Below are 23,880 nucleotides of genomic sequence, written 5' to 3'. Positions count from 1 at the left end.
GTGGCAGTTTGGCAAGTTGAACTGGTCCGAGTGAGTAGCTTTGGGCTCATACACACTAGTAGCATGCAAATGCCAGTGACATGTACCATTAGCACAAGCACTGCCTGCAAAATTGGGTTTTGGTGAAAGGAGGTGGTGATGTTTTTCCCTTTCGGCAACCTGACTAATCCTTGCCATTCTGCCATGTTGCATGGATGTCCCTTTTCATATTTAATTGTTCTAATTTCTGTGCAGTTCACGTGATTAGTATGTTTTTTCAGTTTAGTAATTGTTTCAACAGTAAGCTGTTGCTCTGAAGGTTCCACTGGAACGTTTATGAAGCACTTTAAGGTGCCCTTTTAAACAACACCTGGACTGTATAGGTGCTACTTAAAGGGGAAGTTGACATTATTATTATTATTATTATTATTATTACTTTGTAAATATAAATCTAAGTGCTCTTACTTGTCACTTAGTTACTATAACTCTTACTTTGACATACCGGTACCCCAGGCCACTTTTTTTTTTCTCTGATTCTCATAAAGATGCTTAATAACCTTACCCCCCATGGTGAGACAACTCTATAACCCATTTTGCATTCCTTTAAATGCTTTTTTTTTTCTTATACCTCTTTATTTTGCTCTCAGTAATGGATTGTTAGTGTCGTTTTTAAATCCAAATGGAGACCTTATGTCAGTATATGAAAGTTATCCCAAAAAGTACCACCACAAACAAGAAAATGGAAAAATAAGGGAAAAAAAAAGAGCCTAATCTGACTTAGGTATGTACTGAAAATGTTTTGACAGTCTTTATGAAAATATTTGTAATATGTGTAATTGTAGCACATTCTGGCTCCTTTTGAGATTAAGCATTTTTCATTAACAATGCTAAGATAATTAAAAATGAAAGTGACTAATCAAAACATCAGGGGTACACACAGCACGGTAAAACGCCATGCTATTCCTCTTAAAGAGAACCCCAACCTGATTTCTATGGCAGATCGGATTAGTCAATGAAATTTCCTTTGGCTATGACAGGAGCTGTGTTATTGACCATATTTGAGTAGGTGTCTAAGGACAAATCTTTGTGCGGGAACTTGCGCATTATTGAACGTCTCCCTCGTCCTGTTTCGACTCGGACGCTTGATCAACTTTGGCTGTACCTGATTTCCACTTATGGGTTTACGCTGCTGTCTAATTGTGTATTAACAGTCTGACTTTGCATTTTACATGATCTACTGACTTGCATGATTCACTCCATTTCTCTGTCTGTCTCGTGGCAACTTGATTGGTTAAGTCGGGTGAGGAGCACAGTGAAAGTAACAAAAATTTGGAGGAGCCTAGCTTCAATCAGGTACTGCTTTCCTCACACCCAGCAGGGGGGAGGACGTCGACTCGGCGCCATTACTGTAAAACCATGCAGTTCAGGTCCCCTGTGGTAACTGTCTTTTGGCTGGAACATCTGACACACATCATTTTTGCTTTTTCTAACCCGTTTCAAGACCTGAAGTTCAAAAAAAATACATGTGTACATTTTGAATGATCAAAACCACTGCATGGTTTTATTGAAAAAGCTGCTTAGCTGTGGCATACGGTCATGTTCACATGAGGTTATAATTTAATACCTTGACAAGACAGGTTTCAGTTTTAAAGAAAAATCTTATAGATCCCGAAAAATTCATAGGATCAAATTGGCACAAGCGATTTGTGAATTTCAAACCGCACTTAAAACAATTTTAGTTTCAGAAAATGCTAAATTTATTTAAAAATGAATTTTAAAACTGTTCCTGCATAACTCATAGCTATAAATACATACACCATTCATGCAGTCTTGATTAAAATTTTAAGCTTCTTTTATTATAATTGAATTAAACTCTGCTTCTGTTATTGAAAGTTTTTGAACACTTGTGGGTTTTTTTTATTGTAAGCAGTTAGTCTTGAAGAATGCATACCCACCAGGCCGTTTTTCCCGCAGAAGCAAGGTCACGTCCCCAGCACTGTTACGTGGCAGTAACTGGAGTCCAGGTCTTCAGAGGCCAGATTGTACTCCAGTACAAATAGATTCTGACTGACATTGTTTCATATGTCACTTTGAATTTCCAAATCAGGGACACTGACTTGCATGAACATAGTGAATTGCCACAAATAAGCCCATTGTTTTTGTGTGTTGTTGTTCTTTATATTCCATGTGCAGTAGATTGCCTTTTCCGTCCCATCAGACCCGGTGTTTCCCTGTGTAAATGCAGCTTCATGCTCAATCAAGCTCTGAATGCTTTGTGGCTCATTCTGTATTTATTTGCTGTCTGTATGCTGGTGCTTCGCTCTCTGTGTGCCATTGTACATACTAACATTTAGCACTGATTTTTTTTTTTTTTTTTGGAAAAAAAACTTCTTTGTGTAATTGTCGCTTGTTGAATTGAGGCTGCGTCCATCAGAATGAGTATTTTCGGAGGATGCTCCTCAGTCTGTGTAACATGACAGTACTTGAGCGAGATTGTGAGTGATCCTGGTGCCTTTTCTGCCATACAGGTGGAGACTGATCTGGGATACCCTGGGGGCAAGGCTAGAATTATCCACAAAGAGTCCGACATCATCACGGCCTTTGCAATCAACAAGGTACCGCTGAAAACTCTTGACTCAAGGGTTGGGAGGATTAGTGTCAGTCTCAGAGCTGTTTATATACTCGTTTGTTTGTTTGTTTTTCATGCAGGCTAACCGCAACTGCCTGGTGATTGCCTCGAGTCATGACATCCAGGAGCTGGATGTGTCCTCCATTCTGGCTACCCAGATACTCACTTGGGTGGATGATGAAGCTGAGGCAAAAGGGTAGGTGGATGGGTGGGATGATGATTGAGGGAATCAGGGGCTCTATTACATACACACACTAAATCCTCACCTCAACCAGTGAGGGAATGGGTGATCCAATGTCTGATCATGTCCAAATGGCCCTTTCCTCCCCCCTAAACACTTGCACATCAGAGGAAAAACTGCTTTACTGAAATTTATAAAATACATAATGCGTAAATAAGAATATACGAATGAACAAATGGTTCTTGTGTATCTAGTGAGTATTATAGCGTTCTATGCATTGATGCACAGCTTTCTCATTATGTACAGTGGCTGTTCAACTTAGGAACGCCATTGGAACCGGATGTCTTTTCATTTTGCTCATTACACCAAAGTCACAGGTGTAGGATGAGCTGCCTTGAGTTTCACTCTTTTTAATCTTCTTCCTAGAAGTGAGGACTTCCTGGTTATCCACGCTCGGGAGGACTTTGGTACCCTGCAAGGCACCACCCCATACACTCACAGCAGCCCCGGCACCCCCATCAACATGCCCTGGCTGGGCAGCATGCAGACGGGCCGCGGAGCCTCTGTGGTGAGGGGTCCAACGTTAACGCTCGTTCCTCTGTCCTCTTCATTCTTTATTCACACTCATCACATTTTAAGGTTAGGGTTATTCACTTGGCATTGTAATTCAGAGTGAGTGTTTTGGCTGGGTCATTGTTACTCTGGACTTTGCTGTTCTGGGTCCAATATCTGCATCTCGTTCCCGAATACTTTAAATGCGTCACTCCTGCTTTTATTCTTCACAGCTGATAAAAAGAAACATAAACAATGTGAGACGGATGACCTCCCATCCAACCTTACCATACTGTAAGTACATATATAATTTTTCTGCTCAAGCAACAAAATCAAGTCCTCCAAGCCACGGATATTGTTTGCGATGTTTTATCATGCTCCCTCTATATCTTTGTTCACAACTTTTATTGTAGTAATACTGTTGTCTTTGTCAAGTAACTAATAAATTCCATAGATTTATTGTACTTTTTTAAAAAAAAAAAAAAAATTTTCTTAAGTAGAATTTCAATACATTCTGATTAGAGATTCTTTGGAATTCTGAACTTAAGTTTCTTGAATTCCAAACAACTGGATGGTTATGCTATGCTGGAGGAATGAATGTAATGGGGAGAATGCAGAGGAGACTAATGGAGGACACACACATTTCCCACGTCGCCCCAGATCTCACAGGTGCCCAGGATGGCAGCGTGCGGATGTTCGAATGGGGTCATTCTCAGCAGATCATCTGCTACCGGAGTCCAGGCAACTCCAGGGTCACACGCATCAGGTTCAATCACCAAGGAAACAAAGTAAGTTTTTGTTTAACAAGTCAGCAGGGGTGCACACCAACCAGGAGTGTTTGTTTAAAAAAAATTCAGTAGCTCTCTGTGCCTTTGTATGCATGCATGAATTGTGTAAGTGACTACTGCTCTCCATCTGACGTGACCGGTCCTGTGCCACGTTTCGTGCTTTGCAGTTCGGCATTGTAGACGCAGATGGAGTCCTCAGCTTGTGGCAGACCAACATGACAGGGAACACACCTAAACCATATCTGGTGAGCAGGCAAATTCTGTCGTCTTCACCTCATCCTCCTTTTCCTCATCGCCAAAGGCCCACCGAACTCCCGCTTGAAATCTGACAAGTGTCTGCTCTCCGACAGACCCTGCAGTGCCACAACAAGACGGCTCATGATTTTGTCTTTGTGGGTTCTTCATCCCTGATTGCTACTGCTGGACTCTCCTCGGACAACAGGTGTGTGGAGAAGAGTTCGGTCAAGCAGAGGCGCCATTTGGTCGATTCCTCAAATGGCAGCATTTTGACATTGCTGAATACCTTACTAGCCCCCCACCTGCAGCAGGACCATCAGTCTCTATATATCTTCTTGCTACTATGTAGAGTTACATGTTGGTGGAGTAGGTAGTGCTGGGGCCTCACAGCTCCTGGGCTCTATATTCACATATAGGGTTGAATCTCTGTGTGGAGTATGTATGTTCTCCCTGTGTTCATGAGTTTCCTCCTGCCGCTCTGATTTCTTCCCACAGACGTGTTTGAGAGGGAGTGAGAGAGTGAGAGAGAGAGACCTTTGTTGGACTGTAGATGATGGATGAGAATTGTTATACATCTGCCAAAATGAAGGTGATCTGTGTTCCCACAGAAACGTGTGCCTTTGGGATACCCTGGTCACACCTGTCAACAGCCTGGTTCACGGTGAGTCAACCCTTCAATTCTGGAAGGATGTTTTATGCTTCTAATAATTTTTAGAAACTTTATTTTTTGTTCCTTTGCTATCAGTGAATAGTAGCTGTGTGTCAGATTTGACTCGGCGGCACTTTCTCCCTACAAGTTCTAAAATGTACTGACCTCCTGTTCACTAGTTTGTGCAGCTATGAATCCATATAAAACGAATCTTCCCCTCCTGCTCTCCCCCCCCCCAGCCTTCACCTGCCATGAGTCGGGGGCCACCGTTTTGTCTCTGGCCTCCAGGCAGCAGCTGCTGATCTCAGGAGGCCGGAAGGGTTGGATCTGCGTGATGGACCTGCGGCTGCGCAGCCCCCGGCAGAGCTTCCAGGCTCACGACTCGCCCATCAAGGCACTGGCGGTGGACCCCACGGAGGACTGCTTCATCAGCGGCTCTGCAGAGGGCAACATCAAGGTAAATCCGTCTTCCCGGAGAGTCGGTCAGGTTGGTTTCCACCTTATCAGTATAACATGCCGAGGTCCCTTTTACACCACACCAGATCGGACCTTCCCATTTCTTCTCACTTGAGTACCATGTAAAATCATATCATCAAGATTAGAAAACCAAAATTAGCTGAATATCTAGTCAAGTCTTTTCAAAATCCATTTGCTCATCCTTGTTAAACTGTCTGTTTCCATGTGATGCTTTGCTCTGCAGATCTGGAGCCTGACCACCCAGGGCCTGCTGCACACTTTCTCCAGCGAACATACTCGGCAGTCCCTCTTCCGGAACCTGGGCACGGGCGTGATGCAGATAGAGTCCGGTCCTGCTAACCACATCTTCTCCTGCGGTGCCGATGGCACCATGAAGATGCGCATCCTCCCTGACCGTTATGGCACTGGCAACAGCAACCCAAAGAACGATATTAAGTTCATTATGTAGTGCATTTGTGCCGTGGGCCGTCTTGCCCACCCCCTCCAGCTGTAGCCCTTGGGTGGTGGCATGCGATTGGCTGCCTGGACCACAACTGTGCTGTTTACGTGACTGCCGAGGTTTCCAGTGAAATGGACCTTTCTAACAGAACTGTGCTCTTAACAGTCATTCTCATTCTAGCAAAATGATCAATTATAGATTCAGCGAATATATAACAACTTTTTTGGAACTTGTATATAAAATATGTATAAAAATCTATATATTTTTCCCCCTCAGTAAAAGAATGAGAACAGGTACAGGCCTGGGTGGCTCACAGAAGCACACATCACAGAAGAAGGAAGTTTGTACAGTGTATATGTATAGAGAACAGAGGTCCGGAGGTATTGCTCCATTTCTGCCATTGTTCAGCATATGCCAATGCGTGTACCCTTCCTGCCATGGCCGCAGCACTGTGTGGGAGGTGGAGAGCAGCTCTTGTCCCAGAGGCAGGGGCTGTGAAGGGTCCCTGCTCTCTGAAAGGTGCCCACGCTGCTGTCACGTGCTCTGGACACCCCACACACTGTGGTGTAAAATTAATGTAAATAAATGACAGAGCAACTAGAACTGCAGACCTGCTTCATTGGGTATTCATGTAAAGGTAAGAATTTTAATAGCATTTGTGTGAAATACCAGTGATATTTATTGTCATAAGCATAGGAGGTGTTATCTTCAGTAATTATAGAGGCAGCATGCTTTAGTCCTCAGAGTTCAGAAATCTGAATTTCCCCCCCCCATCCTTTGTTGGATTCAATGACCTTGTGCCATCTGAATAAGTTGCACATTTTTGATGTGCTTGAGATTAAATTGTTTCAACATTTAATTTTTTTGTGAGCATTTTCAAATGTAGAAGGCTAATAGCCACAAAGGGTTAATCTGTAGTGAATTAATCTGCAGGACCTTGTACTGCACTGTATTACTCATTATTATGCCCTTCCTGACTGTTCTGGGACGTGACTTGGTGAGGTTCAAAACAAAAAACATCCAAGCAGAACAATCAGCATTAGTTTTCAGTGCTTTTAGCCTTTAATCTATGAATACAGTATGTGCATAGATGAGTCTTTTATAATGGATATATGGAAACCTTGTAAATCAAATTGTATTATAAAGAAAGGATTACAAATTGCTTTGATGTAACAACTGCTGCTGTTATTAAAATACTGGTATTTTGTGAGTAGCACATGTAGATTGTGGCCTTCTGAGTTCAGTTTACATCTTGTTCTGAATTACTGTCAAGTTCCTAGAATGAACTAGATATCAGGGCAGCATTGTTATGGATTTGCTGTGAAAGTGAAAATAATAATGTAATTCAGAATTACATTGTCATTAGTGTGGTTAACCATACATGCTAAAGCTACTATAGAGGTTAGTCCATTCATCTGTCCCATGCAAGGTCACAGTGGTCAGGAGCCTCTTGTAGAAGTACATCACAAGACCATTTTGCCACCAGTTCACCTGAAAACATGGCTTTAAACGATGGGATGAAATAGCTGAACTAGATTCAAGCCAACTAAACATCAGTGCTATCTGTTGTACCATACTGAAGTGAATAGTAGGAAAACCCAACTTTCAGAATACCATTTAATTAATTGATTGCTAGGGTGGCTTTCACTCAAGAGTGGGCCCTATTGTACTCTGTGTGTGTCCTGGGGGGCAGGGGGTGCGGTAGCGCAGCGGGTTTGGCCAGGGCCTGCTCTGTGGTGCCTTGCAGCAGATGACCCTGCTCGGGACAAGTGGTTATAGACATTATGTCCTCCCTCACTGCGAGAAGAGGCTGTTAATCCAGTCACCACTAAATATCAAGCAATTGAAGGCATGGGCCTTGAACTTTTACCATCTCTTATCCCCTTCTCAATTTTAAAAGCAAAACAGGTTCTCTGAAAAATGGTGAAATGCTGATTTATTTAGGTCCTCTAGCAGTATTACTTACATTAGTGCAGCAGTAAGTACACAGATCACAATAGTCCATTTTTCAATGCATAGTGAAAAGTATAACTCTTCAACTGAATCAGTAGTTTATTGTTGGAAACTTGGAAATTAATCAAACAAAACCATAAATGAAAGCAGTTATGTGCACTTTCATTTTATCCATATCAAGTACAGCCTCCTGATGTTTCATCTCAGAGCTGGATAGAACATGACATGATCATTTGTAGCCAAGAGCTCTTAGCTGCTTGTTTTACAACCTCAGAACTTGGCATAGTCCTTCAGAATGGTCTCCAGCTTCTGGCTCAGCATGATGTTGCCCTTTGCCTTCAGCTTGCCAGCAAAAAAGGCCTGAGGCAAGAACAGAGAACAAGATTAACAACCGACTAATTTGGGCAACCATTTAAATCGCAGCATGGAATACATATTTAACTACAAAAATGGCCTCTACTAAACAACCTTGTAAAATTGAAGTCTGATCTCTGAGGTTCCCCAACACCCACAGCAAACTCATCATGCAAGATTAACCTATGAAGATTCTACCCTTCATTTAACCTCAGTGGTCTTATCTACTCCCTTAATATCCCTGCAAGGAATCAGTGACCAAGAATTATTAATTCATATAGATCACACTTTGCTCCAAAGTTACTTAAAATGTTAGGTTTGTTATTAAGCTACTTACAATTATTTACCCAGCAGGGTATTTTTAATCAGATTAATTTTGGGTAAAAATCCTAGCTCAAGGGTGCTACAGCAGAGTGAGGATTCGAACCTCGTTTTTTTTCTTTACCTCAAGGTAGTAGCTCTAACCACTACACTACCTGATGGCCCTTTCTACTAAAATTTTAATTCTTTAAAGGCTGAACTTTATTCTCAGTCCAATCAAATGAAGATTTTATGTGAACAGTGAAAAACGGCAGACTGCCACCACTGTACCTTCTGTGGGTCCAACTTTCCCTGAACCACCTTCATGAAGTCTTCATCAGAAAGGGTGAAGGTAACGTCTGGCTTGCCGCTGTACGGACCCTTTTGCAGGGACCCAGTCCCGCTTTTTAAATTAATAGCTGAACAGCAGGGAGAGCACATGTCACTGTGGTTTTGCGAGCTCGGATCAGATATTCACACACCAAGAATGAAATGAGTTGGCACCAAACTGATGGGCAGATGGTGTACGGCATGTGAATGCTCATTGCAGTCGCTGTGCAGTTGTTTCGGTGCGAGAACCTGCTGTGCAGTGGCCTAAACTGAAATGCTCTTTACGTTTACTGCAGGGTCATCTGACCTGTGAATACTGTACATGCGTCTGATGGACAGACTTCCAAAGTGTAAGTCCTGGTGCGTGTATGTTGCCCAGCTGTCAGGATGCATATTATCCCCCCAGTGTGTGTGCTGTGCCCACTCACTCCACTGCGCTGCGGTGCGTCCCCCTTGGGTGATCTCCCACTGGAAGACTGCGTTGACCTTCCTCACCAGCTCTGGCCCAAAGTCTTTGATGCGGTGCCCGATCTCTGCAAACACAAGGTCGCTCTGCAGGCCCCTTGTCTGAAGGACATTTTAAACAAAAATAAGATACCGAACACACTTGTTTCTTAGTGTGAATTAAGCGGTTGCTTCTTTTAGTCAACATGATGTTAACAGAGCTATGTGTTTTTGTGGGGGTTTCCAGCACCATGTGGGCATTACCTCTGGGAGTCTGTCCAAAGGTGCCGCATCTGTGATGTCCTGAAGATCTACATATGCACTTGTTAAAACCACATCTCCAGTCTCTTTGATCTGGGGAAAACACTGCATGATTAGAAAGTGTTTCATATTACATGAGCAGGATGTGAGTGCAGCTCCTACTAACAAGCCCTTTAGCCAGACAAATATCCAGATCAAACTGGGAGGAAGAACAGAAGAACAACCCCAGCGCTTTCAGGCATCCCAGTCCACCCAGAAACGCTCTTTCTGCAGAAGAATGGCATTCCCCACCCTGCACTGAAGGTGGATTCGGCTGCCCTCCTTCCACATCTCCGTCTGCAGGGTCTGACCAGGTAACACCGGCTTCACGAAGCGCACCTGCAGGAACGAGGAGAGCAGCGTTAGACCGCGCAACAAAAGCAACCGCAGTTCACCTGTTACGCAAATCCAGCTTTAGCATCTTGCTTTTGGGGCAATAGTGGAGTAGCTTAGAGAAGTGGGTTCCCAAATGTTCTTTCAAATCAGTTCCACAACCTACTGTTGCACAGTTCAATTGTGGTTGAGGTTTAGTCCCAGGCAGGTGATAGACCCCCTGATATAATTTACAATTCTCACTGATCAGACCTGTTCATCTGGGAAAAATGATAGACTCCATGTTTAGAGACCATGAGGTCACCTACTGGTTCATTTCTCTGGTATATATTTACATGCTTTTATTCACATTTTAAATCAGTGTGCAGTACAGGTCTTAGCATGAATTCAACCTTTGAACAGGTGACCAGTCTCACTTCAGACAAATAGCACTGAAACTGTCTACTTTTATTTGCATTAGTTACAAAAACCAATAGTAAATACAAGTTTTGTATTAATATGTTGATGCTGATCCTCGCAATACTGCCTCCTCAGTTTAGTAAAATGGTTTACACACAAATGCCGATATTTTTATGTACACTGGCACCTCAAATGAAGGTGCAGATGTGACAGTTTTTCCAAAGTCAGTTTTACCTCCAAGCCACATTCAATAATAAAATGTTTGCTTCAATTTATTCAACAGTGAGGTTCTTCAAGAAATTAAGAAATTCCAAGACTTTTTAAAACTAACTTCAAGCTACAGTAAAAATAAATTTAAAAAGGAGTGAAAACCATTTGTCTCCAATTTGCATCCTATTCATTTCACCTCATCAGGACCTGTAACATCCATCATCAACAGAATACGTAAACACTGTGCAACAAAGCTGAATTAAAGCAGTCCCACACTCCTATTTTGTTTGGGTACACTTCGCTAATAGGATGGGAAAGTAAATACAGGTCAAGTTCATTCCACAATAAGCAGAAATTTTAGAAAACAGGTTAGTTTTTTAAAAAAAAAAAAAAAAATATTTGCACCTTTGAAAACTCAACTTTACTTCCTGTACCTTGGCTGCTTGTGTTACAGAATTTTTGCCATGTCTGCTCCTTTTCAATAAGGGAATAAGCCACAGAAATGCATGCAGATGTACCCTTGCATGACACAGCTCAGAGAAATCAGGCTGCAGTAGCATATGCAAGCCTCACCTTGATGGACTTGAACTTAGACACATCATTGTTCGCATAATGCTTCAAAACATGGCGAGCGGCGAAACCAAAGGAGCAGAGCCCATGAAGAATGGGTGTTTTGTAGCCTTTATTAAAAAAAAAAAAAAAAAAAAAAAATGTATTAGACATATTCACATTCATCCAAAATCTCTGATATATAAAAAAAAAGAAACAAATAAGCTTTTTTTTTTTTTTTAAATTTAAATTCCTTCACTACCAAAATTTAAAAAAAAGACAATGTTAGGGGTGTTTAACGTGTATAATCTGTGTAAGCAAGAAAAGTTAAATATGAACAGTTATCTTAACCCTGAAGCAAGGTCTGAAAGACACTGATAGAGGTCTGGGTTTCGATGGAGCAACAGAGAGAGAGGCAGAGTGCTCACCTCCCAGAGCTGCAAAGCTGGGATCTATGTGCAGTGGGTTAAAATCGCCACTCAGACGATACAATGCAGCCTGGAAAAGACAAAGTGCTGGTCTACACAAAAACCACAGCTCTCTGCATCAAGTGCAGCAGCACGTTTGGAGGATGCAGTTCTTTGCTACTATGTGGAAGATGCTTGTTGCAGTGCTGCTGACACACACACACATTTCCAATTTGAATAGAACAGAAATGCCGGAAATGTTTAAAACGCTAATTAGAAGCCAAATGTTTTCTGGATGGAGTCACGAGTAACTAGGTTAAAGTGACACGGGTGGTCTGTTGGACATCCCATTGCTTCCCTGATGCATTACAATCTGATCTTTGCATTTCTGAAATGTGTATGCCATATCCTCATGATTATATAATAAATACATGAAAAAAGCTCCATGCAAATACAAACGGAAACTCACATGAAACATCTGAAGTGTTTTTAAATTGTTGCATAAAATGAACTTTCTACGAATAGTGTCAAACAAAGGAGAGTGAACATGACTGAAAAACCTAGGTCTACCAACACAGTATGACTAAATCAGGTATGGCATCCCCAAGGGGTCCAACAGTACCTGGTCTCTGGTGGTCTGGTCCGTCACCACTGCATCTGGGGCGCGATTTGGGATTGCCACTATGTTCTGCAGGACAGGACAGTTAATACTTTAACTTGGTGGGATGAGGATGGAGAGGTTTGCAATGCTGACGATGGTGTTACTTTGGTGATGCACTGATCTGGCAGTCGGCGTGCTTGTCGACAGCAGGGGGCTACCTTTGCTTTATCGGATGTCTTCTTCCCAAAGCCGCCCATACCCACGAGGAACAGGGTGAACTGATTGTAGCACACGAGCTCCTGGCCATTATATGTGTGAGCTGCACAGGGAGGGAAATGTTAAGGTGCAACCATGGAAACCAAAATAGAGAGAAGTTGAAGCATTCTGACACTGCAGGGTTCAGTCTGCTCCAACACGAACAGCATTTTCCTCAAAACTTCATAAATAATAATCACCATCCACGAGGACGACCATTCCAGATCCTTTGTCCAGAACATCAGCAATCATTCCCCGTGAGGTCAGTTTCCCTAGGAAAGAATATTAAAAACTCCTGCAATTTCTAAAAATGAAATTAAAAACCAGGCACTGATACACATTAACATGCCATGGGATCAGCAGCATTTTTGTTCATGTGCAACAATCGCATGTCCTCAGGCAGGGGAGCAGGGGTTCACTGCCAGTTGGACAGACAAGCAGTTAACAAATGGACCATCTGTGACTGTGCTACTAATGCCACTTGTTTCATGTCTCCTTGCACTTTTTTGCAGTCTTGATAGATTGTCAATGCTGTGAGAAAACCGTGTCTGCAAGGGGCTACATAAAATGCAATACAATGAATATAGCTGAACTTCCAACAAAAAAAAAAAATCTCTAAAAAGCTTACCTGAGGTGGGGAGTGGTTTATAGAGCTCAAGATAATGCTCTCCATGCAGAAGCTGGGTAAGTGACATAAGAAATGTGAGATGTTTCAAAGACTGCTCTCTACTCCACACGCAGTTCAAAAAGGAAGGTTATATTTCAATTCCCAATAAATTTTGTTGAGTGCAGACTTACCTACAAACAGATTTTGAGCAAAGCTAGTTATGGTTTACCGGACTGAAAACTTACACATTTTTTACTGACACAGACCACAAAGAAAGGCAATGTCTCTCTGGGACTCGAACACATGCTCACCCGGGTGTAGTCGATATTGAGGCCCTTGATGGTGCTCAAGCCCCCGTGTGCTAGGACGGATTGGGAGGGAATGACGCCGAAGGTGGGCAGGCAGCTGAATTCCGAGTCACCCTCATACAAGAATTTGAGGTGGTCAGGCTCCTTGGTGGACATGCCAACTCCCAGGGCATAAAGGATGGTCTGCATGTTTGAATAACTGAACTCCACCTCTGCAAGTTTCTGCCCCACAGCCGATAGCTGAGAGGGAGAAAGGGATACAAGTCTGTACTCTTCTACAATTCATTTATTCAATGAAACAACACTCACAGCAGAGTACATCATTAGCCCATATGGTTCGGCAAGAATGAAGTAGAGATTCAAAGTTCCTCAGAGAAGACAATTACTGTGGTAGGCATGTGTGAGACAGGGGGACGAAGGAAGGGAAGTGAGAGACTTAACACCTACACACTGCAGCTACTGGCCAGCTGATGATGCACTTGTTCACAAGTTTTCTTCCTGTTTTAATAAGCAGTAACGTGCATCCTACCACTTTAGAGATATCTGCATATTTAAATAAAATTTTTAAAAAAAATTGAAATTGATTTGAATGTCACTGCACTGTATATACATTTTGACTGCAAAAGTCAGTCAATTATTTAACAAAAAAAAAAAAAAAAGGGGGAAGCGGGGGCAATACAGTGCTGGCAGTCAGCAGAATCACCCCGTTTACTGCTGTACTCACAGGAATACCCAACTCAGTGGAGGCCACAGCACTAGTTGGATTGCCTGCCAGCCCTGTGTCAATGTCCACAGCTGAGAGCACCTCCAGCAACTGGTTCATCGCCTCTTCAGTACAGCACAGAGAAAACAGAAATAAATCCCCGTAAGACTTGACAAAAATGTGGGCAATCTAGATTATGTAAAATAAATCAAAATCGACTGTGTTCAGTTTCTTGATCAGCAGCTCCATATCGACACTCCTATTCTTTAAAAAAGCATGCAAGAGTGGTCTGGGTCCTGGGACCACTGGCATTGGCAGGGTGCAGCACTGTCGTATTTCCATTCTCCCCTCATTTTTATCAACAACTTGTGCAATGCAAGGTCAACATGGTCTGGAGCTTATCCCAGGAGCACAGGGCAGGAGGAACGCTACACCCTAGACAGGACACTAGTCCACGTTGCGGCAATAACGGAGATACACATACTGGCTCACCCAGAGTTAGACTCCGCTGGAGCAGAGAAAGTTGTTTTTAACTCATTGCATGAGCCTTAGACATTTACATAAGCAAGCACTTGCACATGAAGGATGCCAGGTACAGTGTGCTATGTTGCTAATTTGATGTGACATGTGGGTCACCATGGACACTGGCAGGTTTGGTGGCATTCTGAAAGTTGCAGATCTTATCCCAGTGGTCCCGCACGGCCTCAGGGCTCATAGACTGGTTCTGGTGCCTCAGGATGGCGCCCTGGGTTCGCTCCCAGCGCACTGTGGGGACACACATTCAAAACACTCCCTCACTGCAGAGATTTTTCCCAGGACCAGAAGTCATTGCTTATATTAGTCCACAATATTTTACTACATATTAAGTAGACCCGTCTTACTACATGAAAACATAATATTTGACAGCCTATCAAGAGCAACTGCATAATATGTTCATCTACATTTATGCAGAAAGTTATGTGAAGTTCACTTACATTTAGCAATCCAGCCTCCTCCAACCTGTAAGGATAAAAACAAGAAAGGTGCAAGGGGTGTATTTAGGTTTTATAGATTCAGCACCATGTAAAACATCAAGTAGGTATGAGTAGAGATCTCAAAGGACTGGACTTGGTAACTGGGGACCACAACCTTACCTCAAAAAGACTCCCATTCTCCTCACATTGCTCATGACACAGCCAAAGTACCAGGGGGGACACATACTCCACTTTAAAGAAATCCAGCAAATCTGAAAACACACAGACACAAAAACAAGAATATTGTAGTCATCTGTTTTATAACACTGACCAAAACAGACTTACATTTTCAAATGGAGGTGTGAGAGAATTCAGGTTAAATTCTGCAATGAAGCGCATTTCAATCTGCAACCCTATGGTCAAAACCACCGCACTGGCCTCCAAGAGATTGTGCCAACAGACAACTGGAAGGAGACGGCACCGTATTATTCATGTCACCTCCATATCCCCATGCCTCCCATCATAAGCCGCTATGAGGGCATATGCTTAATTTGCGTGTTGGACGACAGCATCGGACAGGCCGGCAGCTGGGACTCTGGCTGCAGGGCAGCGCACACAATACAGCATAAGGCTATGTCAGCGAGCGGCACATCCACAGATGAAAGAGTGTCAGATGCTCGCTGCCACAACACAGACCCCTCAGTTCAGATGCCAGAGAGCTGGAAAGAGGAGCCAACATTTCAGAATTATATAATAAAACTAAAAAAAAAAAAAAAAAGCATGCCCAGCAGCACACTCTGAAGACACATGCGTCTGCATGGGAGCATCCCAACCTGCCTCACGTTGTGCAGAGCTACTTGTGCCTCAAACGAACAATGGTTTCCAGAGAAGACCTGCTCAAAGAGCGTGCGGAGAGCCTATAGTGCCTGATCACCGCAGTAAAGAAAGTCAGTGAATGTTACCACAAAGGGTACATTGCAAAACAAAGGAGGATTAAGATCTGTTTTTTTGCTTTTAATAGTTGAGGAGTGCCCATGGTAACACCACCAATCTTTCTGTGTACGGCAGAAGTGGGCCATGACAAGAACAATGGTTTGGATTTTGGGTGAAGTTCTAAACAAGTGTGAAAAAAGTATCCTGCAGGCCAGTGTATGTTAAGGTTTCAGCCTCAACTCCTTAATTAAACCAATAGTTTTTGGCATTCTGATGGAAAAGAAATTAACAATAGACAACAATAAACTGGGCCACTTGCGCAGGGGAAAATGGGTTAGGATTAAAGAAACAAACAAATGCAAACATGCAGGCCAGCAGGACTAGTATTTGAGGGCCCTGGCTTTACAAGATGGGATTCGACCTTGGGCCATGACGGTCTGTGTGAGACGAGAGCCTGCAGTGGGGGCAATGGTGTTGCAGTAGATGTTGTACTTCTGTCCCTCTATGGCCAATGTGTTGGAGAAGCCCAGCAGCCCAAGCTTGGCCGTGCTGTAGTTTGCCTGGCCGAAGTTCCCATAGATGCCTGCGGCCGATGAGGTCATGATGATCCTGCCCACAAAAAAACATTGCCGTTTATATCGAAATGATCAGAACCAAATTTGGAACAATACTCTGAGAAATCCTGGTTGGAAAACAAACAAGTAAACATCATAGATGGTGCTTGAATACAACAAAAGCCCAAGTGCTTCCAACCCTTAAATGTTTTGGACACGCTTCCAAATAGCCACCCATCACCATTTCACAGATCCCTAACCATCGCCTCAGGTACTGCCAACTGGAAGCCACAGGATTAGTAGATATAAATCAGTGTATTATGATCTCCATTTAGCAACAAAAAGACCATAATCATTAAAAGTTCTCCATTAGACCCGAACAGCACCAGGTGGCTTCTGTGTGCTTGAGATCCAACTTATAAGCTAAGGTGCTGTTTACTAGCTGGGTGGGAGAAGAGTAAGAGGGCTTCAAATCGTACCTTCCAAACTTCTGCTTCTTCATGTGATCCCAAGCGGCCCTGGTAACCAAAAAGGAGCCCCGCAGGTGCACTCTGTTAATGAGGTCTGCCATGAAACAATGAAGGGGGGGGGACACCTTAGTAACATGAGAGGCCCGTTGCTGTTGAAAGTAGAGACTAGTTAATGCTGTATGAAGATAGCCTGTTTGCCCAGTCCTTCAACTCTTTCATTTCTGGAGGAGAGAACACACTCTTGGATGTGCCTTGCACTTTTACAGCTGAATGGACATTCCAAAAAGCTGCAATGACAAAACAAGGTCATCACTGCTGAGGAATATTATCACTTACCCCAATCCAATTCACTCATCCTGCTAAAGGAGCGATCTCGCAGAATCCTAACAACCCCAAAGAAAAAATTTTGCATCAATCCAGATAAGAGGTGAAGTATTAAAGAAAAATTTTAAGAACAAAACAAATGCATGAAATACGTACATACCCTGCATTGTTTATCACAATATCTGTAAAAGCAAAGAATTAACCATGTTAACTGTGGAGGTTTCACAAAGTAACCGATGTACACAGATTTATACACTGTTAAATTTGCTTTCATTCTCTTTGAATGCATTCTTATTTACCTGAAGGAACTTGTGTTTTGTGAATTATGTTCTTCTCAAAAAGCTTCACCCCAGAGAAAGACAACTTAAGGTAACCCAGTAAAGTTTTGCTTCCATATTTTTTCTATGACTAAAAATATTTTTGATGCTCTCTCGGACAGAGGTATGACACGGTACAATACCTATTCTGCCAAAAGTGTCCAAGGCCGTCTGGACCAGCTTCTCTCCATTCTCAACAGAGTCTGTTAAGATAAGAATTTTAGATATTCATGTTCAGGCCCACTTTTCTGTCATCATCAGCCTTCTGACTTTCTACCACCTCCTGAAGACCCATTTCTTCACTGATCTTGGAACCATACAAAAAGCACGTACTATATCTTATGATCTTTCTCATACTACCATTTCACCACATTCTTAGGCCTGGTGTCTCTGTAATAACCTGACTTTGTATTGTATAACTGGTTTGTTCTTGCATCAATTTAAAATTTTCTTTTATTTACTCCTGACAGTTTTGTCTAGTCCTAGACTGATTTTTATTTAAGCTGCAGCTTCTCTTGGATTGTTATGTTTCATACAAACCTATCTGTATAAGGCACCTTGGACAAAGGAATTAGCAAAGAGAAAACCTGCATCACTAGAATTGTGCATGTTACAACTATGGGTCTGAATTATACATGATAAACTGCTCATGAACATTTACAGTGCCCTCCACTAATATTGGCACCCTTGGTAAATATGAGCAAAGAAGGCTGTGAAAAAATCGTCTTAATTATTTAACATTTTGATCTTTTGTTCCAAAATTCACAAAAATACTCTGCTCTCATGGATATCAAACAATTGCAAACACGGGTTTATCCAACAAAAAAAAATAATCTTTGTTAAATATATGCGTGCCACAATTACTGGCACCCTTTTAGTCAATACTTTGTGCTACCTCCCTTTGCCAAGATAACAGCTCTGAGTCTTCTCCTACAATGCCTGATGAGGTTGGAGAATACATAGCAAGGGATGAGACCATTCCCTCCATATAGAATCTCTCCAGAGCCTTCAAATTTCAAGGTCGACGCTGGCAGACTCCTCTCTTCAGTTCATCCCACAGGTTTTCTATGGGGTTCAGGGCAGGGGACGGGGATGGTCATGGCAGGACCTTGATTTGGTGGTCAGTAAACCATTTTTGTGTTGATTTTGTTGTATGTTTTGGATCATTATCCTGCTGGAAGATTCAACCACGGCCCATTTTAAGCTTTCTGGCAGAAGCAGTCAGGTTTTCATTTAATATCTGTTGATATTTGATAGGATATAGGGCATCATGGACCCTAACAAAATGTCCAGGCAGAAAAACAGCCCCAAAACATTAAAGGGCCACCACCATATTTAACTGGGGGCATGAGGTACTTTTCCATATGGCTACCTCTCTCTGTGCGCCAAACCAACCCCTGGTGTTTATTGCCAAAAAGCTCTATTTTGGGTTCATCTGACCATAGCACCCGCTCCCATTTGAAGTTCCTGTAGTGTCTGGCAAACAAGATGCTTGAGTTTGTTTTTGGATGAAAGTAGAGGCTTTTTTTCTTAAACTTGTGGGGATGTAGGATTGTACTTTTGGAGACTTTCTGACGACAAACACACAACTAACTTCCGCAATTCTCCACCTGTGACCCTCAGAGATTTTTTGGCTACTCAAACCATCCTCTTCACAGTGCATTGAGACAATATAGACACACGTCCTTTTGCAGGTTTATTCACAACATTGCCAGTTGCCTGGAACTTCTTAATTATTGCCCTGATAGTGGAAATGGGCATTTTCAATGCTTTTGCTATTTCCTTATAACCACTTCCCATTTTCTGAAGCTCACCAACCTTTTGCCGCACATCATAGCTATAGTCCTTAGTCTTACCCACTGTGATAAATGACTTAGGGAATTTGGCCTATATGTTACCTCATATTTATACCCCTGTGTAAAAATGTAATCGATGGGAATATAATTCCAATATATTTTTCTTATATAAATTCACAGGGGTGCCAATAATTGTGGCACACATATTTAAAAGATTTTTTTTGTTGGATGAACCTGTGTTGTGTTCACAATTGTTTGATATCCATGAGAGCAAAGTATTTTTGTGAATTTTTTGAACCGAAGATCAAAACGTTAAACAATAAAGACAATTCTTCACAGCTTTCTTTGCTCATATTTACTAAGGGTGCCAATATTAGTGGAGGGCACTGTAACCTACACCTATACTTTACTGCTAATACAGCTACTTTAAACAATGCTAAATTAAATAAAAAAAAATATACATACATATATATATACATACATACATACATATATACATACATACACATATATATATATACATACATATACATATATACATACATATATATATATATACACACACACACACACACACACACACACACACACACACACACACACACACAGCAAGATATGTTAACTTCAAAGCACAGGTTACAAAATTCACACCGCTGTGTGATAATCAGCATCATGTGTGCATGGAAATAAAAATTGCAGGTCCATCATGGAAGTACCCACATTCCTCCTCTTCACTGTCTACTTTCACAAACCACATGTTAGACTTACAGAATTATTTTTCACTTACACTTTTAAAGTACAGGATTGAAACAAACAATTACAGGGAGCTGCATATAAAAACTTCATCCAGAGCTGAAACTGTAAATGTTAAATACAACACAAAATTTGAAAATCGCTCCAAATGAGACTCCAGCACTGACAACACTAGGAGATATGTAAAGTTCACCCAATTATTACAGTACCTGCAGGCACAGTACTAACAAACCAGGTAATAGAGTACCAATTTATTGCCATACTACAAACAAATCTGAGATGATGTACCTACCATAGTTTGCCACTGCTGTGCCACCTTTGGCCTTTATTTCTGCCACCACTTTGTCTGCAGCAGTTGAACTCTTCCCACCCCCCTTGATGTCTCCACCAAGGTCATTCACTGGGTACAAGAGAAAAGAAAAAATCTCCACAATGACTAGAGAGGAAAAAGTAGCCAAAGATTAAGCACTAAAAAAAGTTGAAGAAATAACATTGACAAAAGGAAACAGTGCAAAATACTGTCAAAAATTGTCAGAAGCCAATGACTATTCATTATGACAAAACAAAAATGTTATTATATAGGTTACAGTTGCATTATACTTCCTAAGTGACACAGTGGTCAGACATCTACTTGTTAACATGAAGCTTGTTTATAGCCACACTAGTCAGTGCTGGTATAGCACTTAACATGAATTGCTCCAGGGAAGATACTGTGTAAGTGGATCAAACGTTGTAAGTTCATTTGAATCAAACATATGCTAAGCAAAGAATTAGTCAACTGCCCATATATGCTTCATCGATGTCAGCTGAATTCTTGCTATCTAACAGAGGTCTGAAATTATCTAATACACACAACAGACCTTGAGATCTGACCCGCTTGCAGACTTTGGTACTTTTTATATGCTCAATAAAGACAAAGTTGAAATTCCACCTCACCCACAACAAAGGCACCTCTCTCAGCAAAGGCCAAAGCATACTCCCTCCCGAGTCCTGAAAGAGATTTAAAAAAAAAATGTTTTCTTAAAAGACAATAAAAAAAATGTCTTTAAAAGACTTTTGGCAAGATACAGGTAGCAGAGGAGCACAGTCACTAGTATTGTGTTTCAATCCAACTTAGTCTGGGAGGAGTTTCCCCATGTTCACGTGGGTTTCTTATTGGTGTGCCAGCTTGCTCCCCCATATTGTGTGAATGCGAGTGACTACATGTGTGTTTAGCTACTCTTTATTGGACTTATGTCCTATCCAGGGTGTTCCCTGACTGGTCCAAAAAGATCAGTATGACAAGAAAGTAGCGAAGAGTGGGACTTTTACAAAATGTCTATACTGGCGACACATCTGCACAAGCACAGAGGCAAAAGGGTCTGTGTACATTGCAGTCATTCATTTGTCGATTCGAAATTGAAGAATAAAATGCAAATTACAATGGCTTCACTTTTTGTTTTAAAAATTAACAAATTATGACCTATCAATAATTAAAAATCATTTATTGTTCAAAATGTAAAATATTTACAATATGCCTCATTTATAGTTTCTTGCTTTCTTTTTGACTTTGTTTTATTTTGTTTTGTGGTATTCCTGAGAAGTCCAGGTGTAAAGTAATTGAAAGGGCGCAAAATCCATCAGTGTGGCTTTGTCAAACATGCTATTCACTCCGAGTTATTGATCATAAGTTAATATGGATCACTAGGTGTTTTTCAAAAGGGAGAATGACTTGTCCACTGAGAAATCCTGCTGATTTTCTCAAGTACTGCTTAAGAATCTTATTACTAATTAAGCACAGGTGTTAAAAGCACTGAAGTTCTAGTTTAGATTTATTTAGCAGACACTTTTCTCCAAAGCAACTTCCAATAAACTATGTAGTGTTATCAGCCCACCCACCTTATTCACCGTGGTGACTTACACTGCATCATTCATCCATACATCAGTGGAACACATTCTTTCTGTCACACACTATGGGGGAACCTGAACAGCATGTCTTTGGACAGTGGGAGGAAAAGAGATCACGCAGAGGAAGCTCCACACAGACACAGGGAGAACATGCAAACTGAGCGGAGAACGAACCCCCATCCTCTCGCACCACCCAGGCGCTGTAAGACAGCGGCGCTACTCACTGTAGCGGATTCTAGGTTAGGCTACTCGTTAGACTGGAAATGTTGTGCACTTCAGGGCATTCATCATATTTGGTATTAGGAGATTTCATACACTTTGTATGATTAAACAAAGAGAAAATTAAACAAGTCCTTTTCTTTTGTGTGTGCTCAGAAACAATAAGAAGCCGTTTCTCATTTTTCTGCTTCCAACAATAAATAAAACACAAACGAAGGCATCATACATACTTGGCATTGTGTTTCCAATTTTGAATAAAAGAACAAATGAACGCAACATACACGGACCCAAAAGCATTAGCATTTTCCAACGTTCGCAGCAAACAGAGTTGCTTTTGTGCTACAAGAGAAGAGTCAAGAGAGGATCTGCAGCACCAACCCTGCACAGCCCATCACACTCCATCTGCTACAACTGTAAGAATGCAGAGAAATGGACCCAGAACCAGAAGGTTGCTGGTTTGAATTCCACCCCAAATTTAGAACAGGAGTGGAATTCAAACCAACAACCTTCTGGCCTTAGTTAGTACTACTGTAAATTCATTGTTTAGTAACTTACATAGTTTATTATTGCGAATATGTTCAGGTAACTGTCATTGTGCACATTGCAGGTCAGTGATTCAAAGTGTTTAGGTCAATGCAACGTTAAGTTTAAATTTTTTTTTTTTTTTTTTTTTTTATAAAAAGTGACGAGAGAATTATATCGACATATGCAAGCTGCAGGATGATTTCTTCGTCATAACTCTACTGCTGTTCTCAGTCAGAGCGCATATAAGTTAGAATTTCATATATTGAGGAAAAACTATGTTTTCCTTTTTTTTTTAACAAAAAAAAGGGAAACGCACCAACCTCCTCCAGCTCCAGTTATTAAAACAACTTTTCCATCAAACCTCAGCGGAGCGAACATGATTAGTCACCAGCTTTTTACCGGTCAACAGCACAGAGCGAGACCTTCCTCACTGTTTTATCCTACCCGTCTTCCGTCTCGTTTCCGCCTTCGCTGTCCTGGGGGCGGAAGAAGTGACAACACGAGAGCCAATCAGATCCAGCACTGCCGCAGACCGACCAATTGAAATATTTTGTATGTCAATTTAGGAAGTGACGTAAAACGTTTCGGACTTTGTTAATGCAGTGGAATCGTTTCTTCTGGGTTTCTCAGAGAGAGGGGTTTGGTGTCAGTGTTAGGCAATTAATTACGCACATTATCAACTTTGAGGGTTCTTATTTGTAAAATATTTAAGAAACTGAACTTGAAAATGGACCGAAAGAGAGAATGTCAAAGGGGTCTGGTTAAATACGTAGGTGACAGTTAATAAAGATCAATTTATTATTAACCCTCAGCTGACGTCTCAGTGTCAGTGTAACCTTTGGAGTGTGTGTGTCTGTGGTACTTTGTGTTCTGGACGTGGCAACATTGAATTTTAGCCAGTTTGTTTTTTTCTATTTGTCTCTTTCTCATTTTACAGACGAAAGGCCTTTTACTCCGTTAATAATTTACTGTGATTAAATACGCGAAAGAAAAATAAATTTCCCAAGGCTGACAATTCACGTCACGTGACGTGGTCACTTCCCTGGGGTGACAGGCAGCTGCATGCTGCAATAGTATTGTTAGTTACAAGAATATCTATTTAAAACTTGTCCTTTTGATTATCTGTCTTGGCTGGGTCACTGCAATAACACATTCTGTTACATGT

The 23,880-nt window shown here is 41.6% G+C and overlaps 2 protein-coding genes across 8 annotated transcripts in view; one reads left to right on the top strand and one right to left on the bottom strand.

Moving 5' to 3' along the window:
- Nucleotides 1–7,403, top strand: part of dmxl1 (Dmx like 1) — a 38,859-nt gene extending 31,456 nt beyond the window's left edge. For 5 of the 7 annotated variants that reach the window (XM_029259417.1, XM_029259415.1, XM_029259418.1 and 2 more), the window contains exons 35-45: nt 1,276–1,332; nt 2,508–2,594; nt 2,689–2,804; nt 3,216–3,357; nt 3,575–3,635; nt 4,002–4,129; nt 4,297–4,374; nt 4,480–4,571; nt 4,975–5,027; nt 5,255–5,472; nt 5,716–7,403. In XM_029259417.1, the coding sequence (XP_029115250.1) occupies nt 1,276–1,332; nt 2,508–2,594; nt 2,689–2,804; nt 3,216–3,357; nt 3,575–3,635; nt 4,002–4,129; nt 4,297–4,374; nt 4,480–4,571; nt 4,975–5,027; nt 5,255–5,472; nt 5,716–5,940 (1,257 nt within the window). In that variant the 3' untranslated portion in view covers nt 5,941–7,403. The remainder of the gene's footprint in view (nt 1–1,275; nt 1,333–2,507; nt 2,595–2,688; nt 2,805–3,215; nt 3,358–3,574; nt 3,636–4,001; nt 4,130–4,296; nt 4,375–4,479; nt 4,572–4,974; nt 5,028–5,254; nt 5,473–5,715) is intronic. The other 2 variants (XM_029259419.1, XM_029259420.1) reach the window with 2 other exon arrangements.
- A 447-nt stretch (nt 7,404–7,850) lies between these two features.
- On the bottom strand, nt 7,851–23,174 carry hsd17b4 (hydroxysteroid (17-beta) dehydrogenase 4). The gene is made up of 24 exons (XM_018758489.1): nt 23,036–23,174; nt 21,021–21,074; nt 20,377–20,484; nt 17,679–17,738; nt 17,379–17,400; nt 17,231–17,277; nt 16,904–16,988; nt 16,292–16,479; nt 15,118–15,209; nt 14,959–14,983; nt 14,621–14,749; nt 14,006–14,109; nt 13,285–13,521; nt 12,995–13,046; nt 12,567–12,638; nt 12,330–12,430; nt 12,133–12,198; nt 11,532–11,601; nt 11,128–11,234; nt 9,865–9,951; nt 9,577–9,666; nt 9,297–9,435; nt 8,830–8,957; nt 7,851–8,244 (listed from the first exon to the last, which is right to left on the bottom strand). The coding sequence occupies exons 1-24, from the start codon at nt 23,091–23,093 to the stop codon at nt 8,155–8,157; spliced, it is 2,211 nt and encodes a 736-aa protein (XP_018614005.1). The 5' UTR covers nt 23,094–23,174; the 3' UTR covers nt 7,851–8,154.
- Nucleotides 23,175–23,880: the final 706 nt, after the last annotated feature.

The sequence above is a fragment of the Scleropages formosus genome, chromosome 17 (genome assembly GCF_900964775.1).
Source record: "Scleropages formosus chromosome 17, fSclFor1.1, whole genome shotgun sequence".
NCBI classification, from domain to species: Eukaryota; Metazoa; Chordata; class Actinopteri; order Osteoglossiformes; family Osteoglossidae; genus Scleropages; species Scleropages formosus.
This window is presented reverse-complemented; position numbering and strand designations above follow the sequence as displayed.

What these genes read in the sequence shown, in the direction of transcription:
- hsd17b4 (XM_018758489.1), bottom strand. Translation starts at nt 23,093, where the DNA reads ATGTTCGCTCCGCTGAGGTTTGATGGAAAAGTTGTTTTAATAACTGGA. An exon ending in AGGAGGCTGGATTGCTAAAT is followed by an intron (nt 14,750 to 14,958) that starts GTAAGTGAACTT and finishes GTGTCCCCACAG; the next exon opens with TGCGCTGGGAGCGAACCCAG. An exon ending in CTAAGTTCAAGTCCATCAAG is followed by an intron (nt 9,952 to 11,127) that starts GTGAGGCTTGCA and finishes TCGTTCCTGCAG; the next exon opens with GTGCGCTTCGTGAAGCCGGT.